General features: G+C 39.9%; 1 protein-coding gene across 2 annotated transcripts in view; it reads right to left on the bottom strand.

Moving 5' to 3' along the window:
* Positions 1–870: 870 nt before the first annotated feature.
* The window catches only part of cdkal1 (CDK5 regulatory subunit associated protein 1-like 1), a 221,278-nt gene continuing 209,074 nt past the window's right edge, over positions 871–13,074 (bottom strand). For both annotated transcript variants that reach the window (XM_026249271.1, XM_026249272.1), the window contains exon 15: positions 871–1,485. In XM_026249271.1, coding sequence (XP_026105056.1) covers positions 1,324–1,485 — 162 coding nt within the window. In that variant the 3' untranslated portion in view covers positions 871–1,323. The remainder of the gene's footprint in view (positions 1,486–13,074) is intronic.

The raw sequence follows: 13,074 nt of genomic DNA, 5'->3' as shown, positions 1-13,074 counted from the left end.
TGCTAACAGTTTGCATTTTCGAATTATGCCTTTAATGTGTGATAAAAAATTTAGTATTATCTGTTTCGGCTGTTTGATCGCGCTGGTTCCTCATGCAAACATATTCATTGGAAACAGAGAAGTCGTTCACCAAGCCATTTGCATGAGCAGTGGTCCACTTTTCCATATTTTTGCTCATTATGATTTTTTTACGTCAATACTGAAACACGCGAAAACTACAATGCTTATTTTACCTAATGAATAATAGTTAAGCTTCAAATGGGCAACATCACGAATATGGAAACATTTGGATTTCTCCCGAATAGGGTTTGGGCTACGCGTTGCATTCTGGGATGTGGCGGCCATGTTGATGGCCTTGTGAATGTAAACATACAGCAAGTCGGACGAGAAGCAGCAGAATTGGGAGAAAGAAAAAAGATGTTAAAATCTAAGAAACGCACATAAGTAATAAACTTTCATCTGTGAATATTAAATATTTTAACTAGTGTTTTTCTTTCATTTTCCCCAACTGCAGCCGTCAAATGTAACACATCGGTGTGGCAAAGCTGACAGCTATTTGCGAAAATGTGGCTAAAGTGCCACTCAGCGGTCAAAATCTGCAAATGCACTTTGCAGACGCGACAGCGATGACAGAAAGCACATTTTGGTTGGCCACCTACTGTACATGGCTCTATATACACTCGTCCTGTCAACAACAGTATTATATTTTCAATTAATCTGGCATATAAGAGCACAGATTATAATACACACAGTATTCTGACTGAGGTTAAAAACACACTAGCTTGACAAGAGTGCAAAACAAAGCATCTGACCTCCTCATGCCAAAAACCCTGAGAAAACATTCCAGAAATACAACCCAGGAGACAGAGCTGAGAGTGTGGAGTCTCATTTATTAGACGTGCTTTATGCTGGGAACAAAGACGGGAAGAGTCTGTTGCTCTTAGCCCAAAGCCAACAGTGAGACACCTGGCTTGAGAATGAAAGACTGCTGGGATTGAAAATGAACAGAACGCCAAAGACGCATTCAAGCTGTCCTCATTCATAGGCAAAGAGGCTTCGATTTCAACAACAAAAAAAAATGACTTGACAAAAAAATGAAAGCTTTTCTAAAACATCACAATGGCTGGCGTCACTCGGGAGCAAAATAGATTTCAGCCTTTAAAATTTAAACAGAATCTTTATTTAGCAGTTTAAAATGAAATGTCCCTAACTATCCAGCCTCATTTACATTTATTTGACCTTAAAACAAGACTTTTCATTCAAGCACTAGTTTGAGTCCTTGGGTTGCTGCTCATTCTATAAGGCCTCGTGTGACACGTGGAGTCAGTGGAGCTTCTCAATCACAAGAGCCACGATTACTGCAGCCAGAGCGAGTCCCAATGACAACAGCTTGAGTCCATCAGCGTCAAACCTCCAGGAGCGTCCCACGAGCGCAGAGGAAGCCACCGAGGCACAGGCGCCATTCTGATGGGTCACCTTCAGCTCCTGTGGAAGAAACCAGAATTGAAGATAAATAGCAGGCAGATGGAGCGAAACAGTGATAGGAGTGAAATATCTATGACTGTACAAGTGACTGCTGTGTTAGTGACTCAAACGATTCATACTGTGCTTTGCATGTTAAAGCTCGTCTCCGGGCCTGTGCTCATGCAAACAAGGATTCAATACCTTTACGCTCTACTTTTATGTTCTTTCTTCCACCGCTGAAAGCTGAAAGAAGCACCTGCACTCAGCGACAATCACAGGCGGTTCAACAGAAACGAAACGCCATTAAAAACTCAAATCATCATCATTACCTGCTCTAATCGCAACTCAAAAGAGAAAGATTATTCCTTATGACTGTGACAACAACAGAGGAACTGATGAAAGAGTTTATGGTTTCCTGCATTAAAGAAAATATTAAATCATCACCATCACTGGAGCATGAGAACGCACGGATGGAAAGTGAATGTGTGCAGTACAGTCCAGATGTCATCCATCAACATCACTCTGACAGGACACTGATAGAGGGCAGTTACACTCTGAAACGGCCAGAGATTTAAGCACTTACACATCAGGGACTCAAAGGGTAAAATGGTTGTAATTGGAAGTTGTGTCCTCTCTAATGTGTTGGCACATTAAAGGTTCATCTATAATGGACACAGTAATGGGTCGATGTCTCCCATCAGGACAGGCCTGACAGCTGACCCAATAATTTGTTCATTTCTGTACCCCCGTGATTAAATATAGAGCCTCAGTCTGAACGGTCATTTCATGATTTCAATATTTCAGGCTGTCATATTGCAGATATGCTCTTGGAGCTCACTATCCATTGCCTTTCTATAGATTCAGGAAGTGAAGGTGGCAAACATTTGGCCAGATGGGTCAATTAGGTCCCATTGAGATCGTATCCCACAACTCCTGCTCCTACACCTAAGCTCTTTCAAAGCACACAATCCACAGCCAGAGATTCTGAAAGCACCCCTTCTACAAAACCAGAATTGTTATTCAATTTCCCATTGTACTGGACATCTCCCATTCAAAGACAAATATGAACAAGTCAACCGTTTTGCTATGACTATCCTCAGTGCTGTGAAAAATCTGACTCAATGTGAAATGCTTCTCTTGGGAGTTTGTGTGGAGTCTGTATTCCCACTTGAGCGGGCCTAGAACAGAACCCTGGAGGTCTCCAGTGATGAATATTATAATCCAAGGGATGTTCTGCTCTAGAGAGTGTCTGAAGTCGACATGAGGTTAGACTTGAGTAATGTTAGTCTCTGCCTGCACTATGGGAGAGCGCAGAGGAAGCAGTTGGAGTGTTTCAAAGGGGTCATATGATGTTGCTAAAAATAACATTATTGTGTGTATTTGGTGTAATGCAATGTGTTGATGTGGTTTAAGGTTCAAAAAACACATTATTTTCCACATACTAATTACTGATCATAATGACTTATATCTTTTTAAGGATTGCATTGCATATTGCGCAACATAAACAAAACCATGTCTGCATCTGTGATCGGAGAAACAACAAACAACAAGCTCTACTCTACACTGCTCAAAACTCCTGTTTGAATCATCAGTGAAACATCCTTTACATATGAAAACATACTTACAGACTCTGAGTCAGAAGCGCCTTGTAAATTTGGAACTGCCACACTTTACAGAAACAGACACCGGCATTTTAGGCACACATCTGAATATTTGGTTTGAACTGTTCTGGAACAATGTTGTAAATACAACTGAACCACTGATTTCTAGTCATGTCCTCTTTTAGAAGACTAAAAAAAGTAGTTTCCCTTTCACAATTAAACTTCTCCACAACATGACGGCAGCGAACACAGCGAGAATAAAAGTTACACCTTCTTTCTTTGCGTGAAAATTTGGGCGGTGTTATGCAAAGCTTTCCGTGTAGAAATGTGGAGGTGTATTTAAACGAGGCGTTTTAGGTAGATGTGGTTGACTCTAAACTTTTATAAAGAATATCTCTTTGGGTTTGAGACTTTAGTCAGTGCAACTTTACAGGTCTTCTTTATGCACCAAGAGCTTGTAACACTCTAAAGAGCAGGAATAAATGTAAATCACATCATATGAGCCCTTTAAAACTTTCAGCCGTGTGGGGAATACCACTGTACTGCTTACCTTCCCTCAGCAAATATCAATGCAATCACTTCAACACATCTCATCCCAGACAGGAAGCCAGTGATGAAGTTGGTGCAGTGTTACTGGATAATATCTCTTTAGCAATAGAGTTGTGAGTGCCAGTTATCTGCTGATGCTACATATATTATAAGCCATGCAAAGAAACCCTTCCTCAAATCCTCAGCTTCTTGCTCTTTCATCAAATAATCTGCTCATAGCTGAGAGAGACTGTATTTCAGAACCCTATTTACTGTAACAGAGGAGCAGGGGCTGATGGGATGCTGATCCTCGAGTCTGGCACTGACTAGTCCCTGGTTAAAACCTGAAAATAACCATTAGGACATAATGCCGAGGGTTAAACCATTCATTGTGTTTATATTTCTGACTAGCACCTCATGCTGGATCTACTTCTACATTTGGATGAACAAAACAGCCCTTCAGGTTTAAGTCTAAGTTATACTGGTATGTCTACTAAATGACAGACTTTTGTGTTTTCTCACCTCTGTGAACTTCTGAACTTCTGAAACTAAATGTGTCTCAGTTCTGAGGCTTACAGACAGCAAGGAAAAACTGCTAACTACAAGCAGTAACATGACACTAACCAAATAATCATGTATAATTAGACTATAAATAGACTTTAGCCGGTTGCAAAATTCAAGAGAAATTTACAAACAAAATGTCATTAAAATTGTATCCTGTTCAACCCAAGCCATGTTAAAGATATTGCACATTTTTTTTGCCAAGGTTATACATTTATGCGTTTAATTTTAAAGACATTTCTGTTTAACTTAAAAAATAAAAATAAAAACAATAATATATATATGCTCCTTGTTTTAAGGACTTTCAAATGTTTGAACTTAAAAATTTGACAAGCAAACTTTTGATACTTTAAGGGAAAAACCTAGTAAACCAAGTAAAACTATAAAACTAATAATGCTTTTCTTTTTTTGCAATGCACTTGATTTCTGGTGTAACAAAGTAGTTGAGAAGCACAGGACTAAAAGATCAAATCATTACTAGACAGTCTAGTTTATATTGAGCGAATGAGTCTCATTTTCTTTCCATTACTCTCTCCATCTGCCAATATCTTTTCCTTTTTTCTCTTGCTCTTTCTCCTCTTCTGATGAATGTCAGTTAGAGTGACCGCTAGTATGTGCCACGTCCAGACACCGCATTGATCCACGTCTGCGTCATTCACACACACACACACACACACACACAAATCAACTGAGCGTCTGTCGATAGACTGTGGCGGCTCAGACAGAGGAGGTGAGAGGCTCAAGGACACGGATGCTGGGTCTCCAGACGCCTGAACCATCTCCCGCCGGTGAAGGTGATAATCCACACACACCACAGCCTGTGATCCGTCTCTCTCAGACGCTCCACCGCAGGGGTGAAACACAGCTGAACCCAAATAAACACTGCCAACATTCAAACACGGGGTTATGCTGGAGAGGAAAAAGCTTCTACGCTGAAGCAGAGCTGAAAATAAAGATGACTGCTTTGACATTCGTCAGTGTGTGTAGCCCACATCAGCATCAGAGCACATACACTAACAACTCAAAGCCTTGTAACAAAAACCACCAAACCAAGACAGAGTTTCACCACATTATCATTGTGAGCAAGTAAATAATGATATTGTGTTGTCTACAGAAATTTAAAAAAATAAAAAATAATAATGTTAAATTAATTTAAATCCCATAAAAGGCACAAACCAATAATAAGCGTATAACAGTTTACTATTTACTATTTTATGTAAATAACTCTTAGACAAGAAATGTAACAAATAAATGAAATAATGAAATAAAGTATGGAATAAAATGTGTGTTTGTTAGTTTAGTTTGTGTATAGCATATTTGAAAACAACTAGAGTTGTGAGAATTCAAAAGCTTAAAGGGGGGGTGAAATGCTATTTCATGCATACTGAGTTTTTTACACTGTTAAAGAGTTGGATTCCCATGCTAAACATGGACAAAGTTTCAAAAATTAAGTTGTACGTTTGAAGGAGTATTTCTGTTCCCAAAATACTCCTTCCGGTTTGTCACAAGTTTCGGAAAGTTGTTTTCGAGTATGGCTCTGTGTGACGTTAGATGGAGCAGAATTTCCTTATATGGGTCCTAAGGGCACTTCTGCCGGAAGAGCGCGCGCTCCCGTATAGCAGAGCACTGAGAGCACAACAGACTTCACTGATCAGAGCGAGAGCGTCGCCAAATGTCACAAAAGAAGTGTGTTTTTGGTTGCTAGGGCAAGACAACCCTGCACAGATTACCAAAAGAGAAACAGCATTAAGGGACCAGTGGATGGAGTTTATTTTTACAGAGCATCAACGGAGTTGTGCAAGTGTTTGTGTTTGTTCCCTGCATTTCGAAGATGCTTCTTTTACAAACAAGGCCCAGTTTGACGCCGGATTTGCACATCGTTTATTTCTTAAGGATGATGCAATCCCAACGAAAAAGGGTCACGATCGTGTGTTGGAACCGCAGGCGGTGAGTAAAACTGCTTCAAATATCTCTGTGTTGTTAACTTAGCTATCAGCGTGTAAGCACATCAAGTAAACAACATGAGATGTTGGCATCAAACTGCACTTTCCACATGTACAGCTTAAAAAAAAAAAGACGACAAAGTGGAATTAGTCATTTTCCAAAACCGCTAAGCAAATATATACAGTTTCAGTACATACCACATAGAGACGTCGTTGCTGATGCTGCTCTCGTTCAGTTTCAGCCTCTGGATCTGATTCTGGATCATAAATAAACGGCTGAATCTGACTGTTAGCCATGGTTTGTTTTGGATGTTTTTTTCCTCACGGTAATGTCACAGCTTCCAAACGCTCTCAACGCAAAAGCCTACTGGCGCTCGTGATTCTTTAGCTCCGCCCACACGTCACGCCTCCAGCCGGTGGTGTTTTTCCGGGAGAAATCGGTACAGACTATCTTTCTCTTATGAATATAATAAAACTAAAGACTTTTTGGAGTTATGAAGGATGCAGTACTACTCTATAGGTACTCAAGATTAACAGGAGATTGAGTGAAAACCAGCATTTCACCCCCCCTTTAAATAACAAAAATCCAAAAAATATATAACACGCCCAACAAAAATATAATTTGAAACACCAAACAATAGTAAATTAAGGTACAGTTAACTACTAGCTCAACCATATGCCTGGGCAAGTAAATGTGCCCTAAAACATGACTGAAAATGACCCAGTGTAGTACAGCATCTAATATCTCACAAAGACAGGTTCTATAATGTTTGAAATGACCTCAGTGGCATTGTCTGATAGACTTGAAGAAGATACAGAATATATATATTGGGAGCTAAGCCATGCAAGGCCTTTAGAACAAACATTAAAACTCTAAACTGCACTTTAAAGTTAACTGGAAGTCAATGCAACAAGGTTAGCACCGACCTGCTTCATAGTCTCAGTCAAAAGCCTAGTTATTACATTTTGTAGAAGTTGAAGATGATTAAACGGAACAAGAGGATCCCCCAGATACAAATACAACTTTGACAACTTAAAAGCCTGTATAACCAGCTTTAAATCATTAAAAATCATTTTTTTTTTGTATTACATCTTACATGAAATAAAATGACAAGCAACCTTTTGTACATGTACAAAGAAAACAATATGGGCCCAGAATTGACCCCTGAGGAACCCCACAAACACAGGCTGCAGGATCTGAGATAGAATTTACTAACCAGACTACAAAACCTACTGTCCTTTAAATAAGAAAACCATTTGAGGGTATTTCCTCAGATCAGTATCCACTGACTCAAATTCTCAAAAGAATCTTATGTTGAATCAAATGCTGCTGTTCGTTTGAGGAGAATGAGAACAGCACACTTTCTGAGTCAACACCAGCAATAAATAATTATTCTCTTTTAAAAGAGAACACACTGTACTCTCAATTTAGACATAAAACCTGACTGAAAAAAGTACAACAAATGATGATAAACCGCCTTCTCAAAACCTTTAGATACAAAGGCAACTTTGAAATGGGGCTTTTTAAGATGATGTATAATATCATGTTTTCAATAAGATGAGAAAAAACATTTGCTAAACTACTGTTTGTGATCCATACAATTCTTGGGCCTACAACATCCAGGACCTGAGGGAGACAAGAGGGAACGACATCTAAAGCTCAAGCAGCGGGTCTCAACTGCTGAACCGTCTACAAGATCACAAAGAGAGAGCGCTTCAAAACGAGAAAAACAATACATAGAGAATCTACATTCTAAAGAGGAAAGATCAGTAGACCTAATACTAGCTCTGTCTTAATCATGACAGTAAAAATGCAAAAAGGTGCAAATGCAAAGCTATTGGAGCGGGCTCTGGATATGTATGTGTAGGATTCTCCATATTCTACAGCATATATAGAAGGATTCTGGACATAATTTATTGCGCTAAATAAAGTTTTTGAATTATTATAATACTTAAGTCTGAAAAATACTGATTTTTAACTGCCTTGACCGCCTGTTGGTAATTAATCAAAACAATCTCATAACACGCTTGAAGTTCTTTTTTCCATTGCCTCTCTGCTTTCCTCCATTTTTGTCTCAAGTCCCGAGTGCAATTACACTGATTTATGACAAACAAGTAATTAACAAATGTACTTTCCCTGTATTTATAGAGGTCAGACAAACTTACTGCAGAGGCTGAAAACAGAGGTCATCTGAACACGTCTAAAACCACATTTGCATCACAGCGCTGACTGACCCGCTCACCACAGACATAAATACTTCTGCTGACGTTCACACATGACCACATAACAAACATCTGCAGAAGTCAGCGATATGTGCTTTGAGAAAATGGCTGAAATGAAACGATGAGGATGAATAACATCACATCAGTTCAAAACAACTTACACTACCATCACGTCATGTTTGTCCTTCAATCTTCTAAATGTGATGTGTGTTGGGCAAGACGGGTGAAGCCAGAGACAGAGGACGTGTCCATATCCTTCAGAAACAGCCAGTGTCGGAGGAGGCTCTCCAGATGATGTAAAGATCCGGCAATCGCTTACTAAGAAAACACACACACCGCATCATGGACCTCTCTGCATCTCTCTCTCGTGGTTTCTCTCCAGTGCCCAGAGCAGTTTCAGTCACACGGCGCTGAATACACACGTGTGTGTTAGAAGACCTAATCATCTCATAAACTTATTCACACACTCTCTCTGGGGAATCTTCCAATTAGTCCTTCCTGACCCATTCATTAACATCAGTTAACACTAGCAATTGTAATTAGCCCTTACTAATCACAAACAAACACAGAAACATCTAAGATTGTCTCACACAAACACAGACAATCAGAAGAAAGTCCCAGATCTGCAGTGCTCCACATCATCAGCACATCATCACAGACGGCTCCACAAACACACGGCTGCTGGTTCTGAGTGTAAACGCCACACACACACACACACACACACGACCACTGGAGAACAGTTTCTCAGTCACGCAGGAATCACAGTATTTACAGACCTCAATCATGAGGACAAACGGGCTGAAATGTAAGTCGATCCTCTTGACTCTGTGCTCCACTGAAGGACAGTCACACAGGTTGAGAGGTAAAGAGGTCCTTCAGTTCAGCGTGTCATCAGGTTCAGAGCAGCGTCTCTGTGGGATGTTCAGAGATCTGAGAGCAGCTCGAGGGTTGATCAGCGCTGGAGGTCAGCGAGTGAAGACAAGCTCACACCTGCAGCGCTCCGCTCCTCCTCCACCTCACTGCAGACACAGCTCCAGAAATCAGCAGTCTAAACTGCTTTCATCAGCTCGCTTTCTCTCTGATGAGGTCTCTGTGGTAGTAGGTGGCCTGCTCTCTTTAAAGCAATGAGAGCTTTTGACAAGCAAGTGAAAAGGGAATAAAATGACCATGAGCACTGGAAAAGAACATGTCACAATGCATTTACAGAACCGGAAACACTTGAGAAGTTCCAGCAGGTTTCTACCAGAGTTTTTTAGGCTTTATGGTCAATGAACAACCATGGACATCAAAAAAATAAATAAAAAAACATATTTCCTAAAATCTTTCAGCATCATGTTTAACATTAGGCAAGGCAAGGTAAGTTTACTTATATAGCACATTTCGTACACAATGGTAATTCAAAGTTCTTTACATAAAAGAAAGTAAAATAATTATGAATAAAAATAATAAAAATAAAACAAGCAAAAACTTTTAAACTTTTCATTATTTAAAATTGACGTGCTCTGTTAGGTTTATATTCAGTGAACATATCTGCAATATATTTCGGTCCTAGGTCATTGAGTGATTTATAAACGAGTAAAGGTATTTCAATCCTAAATGTAACTGGAAGCCAGTGTAAGGACCTGAGGACTGGTGTGATATGCTCAGATTTTCTGCTTCTAGTCAGAATCCTGGCAGCAGTGTTCTGGATGAGCTGCTGCTGTCTAATGGTCTTTTTGGGAAGGCCTGTGAGGAGACCATTACAATAGTCCATCCTGCTGGTGATAAAGGCATGAACTAGTTTCTCCAAGTCTTGACTGGAAACAAAACATCTAATTCTTGCAATGTTTTTTTAAATGATAGTATGCTGATTTAGTTACTGCTTTGACATGACTACTGAAACTAAGGTCTGTCTCCAGAATCACACCAAGATTTTTAGTTGTTTGACCCCTAGAGTCAAGGTATGTGTTCACCTTGAACACTTCATCTTTGTTTCCAAATGCAATAACTTTAGTTTTTTCCTTGTTTAACTGAAGATAGTTCTGGCACATCCAACTATTAATTTCATCAATGCATTGGCAGAGGGAGTCAATGGGGCTGTAGTCATTTGGAGATAAGGCTAGGTAAATCTGGGTATCATCAGCATAGCTGTGGTAGGCAATTTGGTTCTTTCTCATTATTTGACTCAGTGGAAGCATATACAGGCTAAACAAGAGCGGTGCAAGAACTGAGCCTTGTGGGACTCCGCATGTCATGGACGTCCACTTAGACTTATGCTCTCCTATACTCACATAATAGCCTCTCTCTTCTAAGTATGACCTGAACCATTTGAGTACCATCCCAGAAAGCCCGACCCAGTTTTCCAGTCTCTCTAGTAGTATGTTATGATCGTCAGTGTCAAACGGAGTTTAAGCGAATATCATTCATTATCTTAATGAGTGCTGTGATGCGGTCGGAAACCAGATTGAAAATTGTCCAGGTATCCATTTGAGGTATTTGTTCAGCTGATTAAAAACTACCTTTTCTATAATTTTGCCTAAAAAAGGAAGATTAGATATTGGTCTATAATTGCTCAAAATGGTGTTATCAAGATGCCCATTGCGTCCTGATGCCCATTTGTCATTTACGAATCCCCACAATGCCCTACTTCAAGCAGATCGTGCCAAAAATAGGCTAAATTCATGTAATCTGAACCAAGCTTCAGAACAAAATGAGATTAAATGACAATTTTATATCTACTACAGATCAAACATTTGGAATAATGAGTGTTTTAAAAAAGTATTTTCTGCTCACCAAGGCTGCAATTATTTGATAAAAAATACAGTGAAAGACTGAAATATATTCACAATTAAAAACAAGCTGTATTACTACGTGAATATGTTAAAATGTAATATATTGACTCTGACCCTCTTAATGAGCCCAAACTTTAGAATATATATTTATATCATTAACTAGAAATAATCATTACTGGTTATTATACTGTAAGTGTCTAGTGTGTGTTGTGAATGAATGTGTGTGTCCTCAGTGAGTGATCTAGCAGTGATCGGACTGCTTTAACGCTCTCTATTTGTCATTCTGTGCTAATCTGTGACTGCTATGTTATTTTTCTAGCCAGGAGAGAAACACTCGTCCAAACAGAGGACATCAAATGATGCTTCAAAATGTGATAACATTTTAATTTCACACCCCATCAGATTTTACTGCTGCCCTGGCAGACCATAAAACCAGAGAGAGAGAGGCAAGCAATCATGGTCATCCAGCAGTCTAACAGAGGCTGTTCAGAAAAAAAGAAAAAAGAATAAAGATTTGTCTGAATGTACACAACAAGCTGCAAGAAGCAACTCTTTCTTGATGCATGGCATCTTTGGGTGAGAAGCACAAGGGCCGGTCTTCTCCATCCGGTCAGTAGCTCTGTTCATCAGCATCCAGCAGCAGGACTGTAGTTTTATGGAGGCCTCTATTGGTGTGGAATGATCTCTGTAAGTACTGTAGCTGCGATCTGCTGTCTTTAGACAGGACTGCGTTCACTAGCTAACACTCAAGAGCTCCAGGCAAGGACAGAGTAACGTGTGTGGAGCCAATTAGAGTGACAGAAGCTCTCGCTCACACCATTCCCCTCTCAGACACACTTCACTTAGAAGTTTCTGCACTATATGAAGGCCTTGGACTTTATTATACCGTTTATAAGTGTTGTCTAGATCCCTCATTTGACAAAAAAACGGTCAAAGAGTAAGTAAAACTAGATCTTCACCCTACCGCACACAAGGTTTCTCAAGTCACAAACTCCAGACAGAAACAGTCCATTTGAGTAAAACAGCATTCATGCAAGACACTGCCATGGAATTACTGCAAGACTTCTTGAAGACACTGGTACCTTATGCTTGAGATAACTGTGATCAGTAGTCTTATTCTGCCAACAAACCAGCAACTCATCCCTGTTCACAGGGATAGCGAACCTAAATGATCTTCCTTCTTCAAACCAAACTAAAATAATGATCACTCCATCTATACTTATGGCCAAATCCAAAATGATGATGCATCAGTAATCAGTGAGTTTGATGTTACTGATATGTTGTCATAATGGAATTGAGCGGGAATTTGGTATGGTTTTTGGTTAAATTATCACTCAAAAAATTGTGGGGTTACCTTCTGTGTGAACACAAACACGTCCCGGGATTGATTCCAGGACTGATCCCGGGTCAGGGACCTAGTAATAGGGGTGCTCCGATCACGATCGGCCGATCGTTATGCGCATCTCGTCATTAAAGCCGGTTCTCTAATCAGCGGTTAATTCCATCAGGTGTGTGATTTCACATAGAGCAGCTGTTACTACACAGAGCCATTGTTAACTGAGAAGATGCGCAAATCCACTTCATTTTCAGCGTTTATTGGCGCATCTTCTCAGTTAACAACGGCTCTGTGTAGTAACAGCTGCTCTATGTGAAATCACACACCTGATGGAATTAACCGCTGATTAGAGAACCGGCTTTACTGATGAGATGCGCATTAATGATCGGCCGATCATGATCGGAGCACCCCTACCTAGTAACATTGCTGGGTTCAGTCCTGGAACGAGCTCTGTGTGAACAAAGCCAGAACTAATGCAGTAAAGAGTGTGTCCAAAATAAGAAATGCGCTAGGTAAATAAGTGCAGAGTGCTCATTTGCATACTGACATGATTTTTTACATTTAGCACGGATGACGTCTTTCATCAGTTCTATGATAAATGGTTTATCTATAAGATTTAAAGAAAGTACCATAGATCTGGATTGCTT

This window comes from Carassius auratus, unplaced genomic scaffold (genome assembly GCF_003368295.1).
Source record: "Carassius auratus strain Wakin unplaced genomic scaffold, ASM336829v1 scaf_tig00020768, whole genome shotgun sequence".
NCBI classification, from domain to species: Eukaryota; Metazoa; Chordata; class Actinopteri; order Cypriniformes; family Cyprinidae; genus Carassius; species Carassius auratus.
Note: the sequence above shows the minus strand (reverse complement) of the source record. Positions and strands in the feature narration are given on the sequence as shown.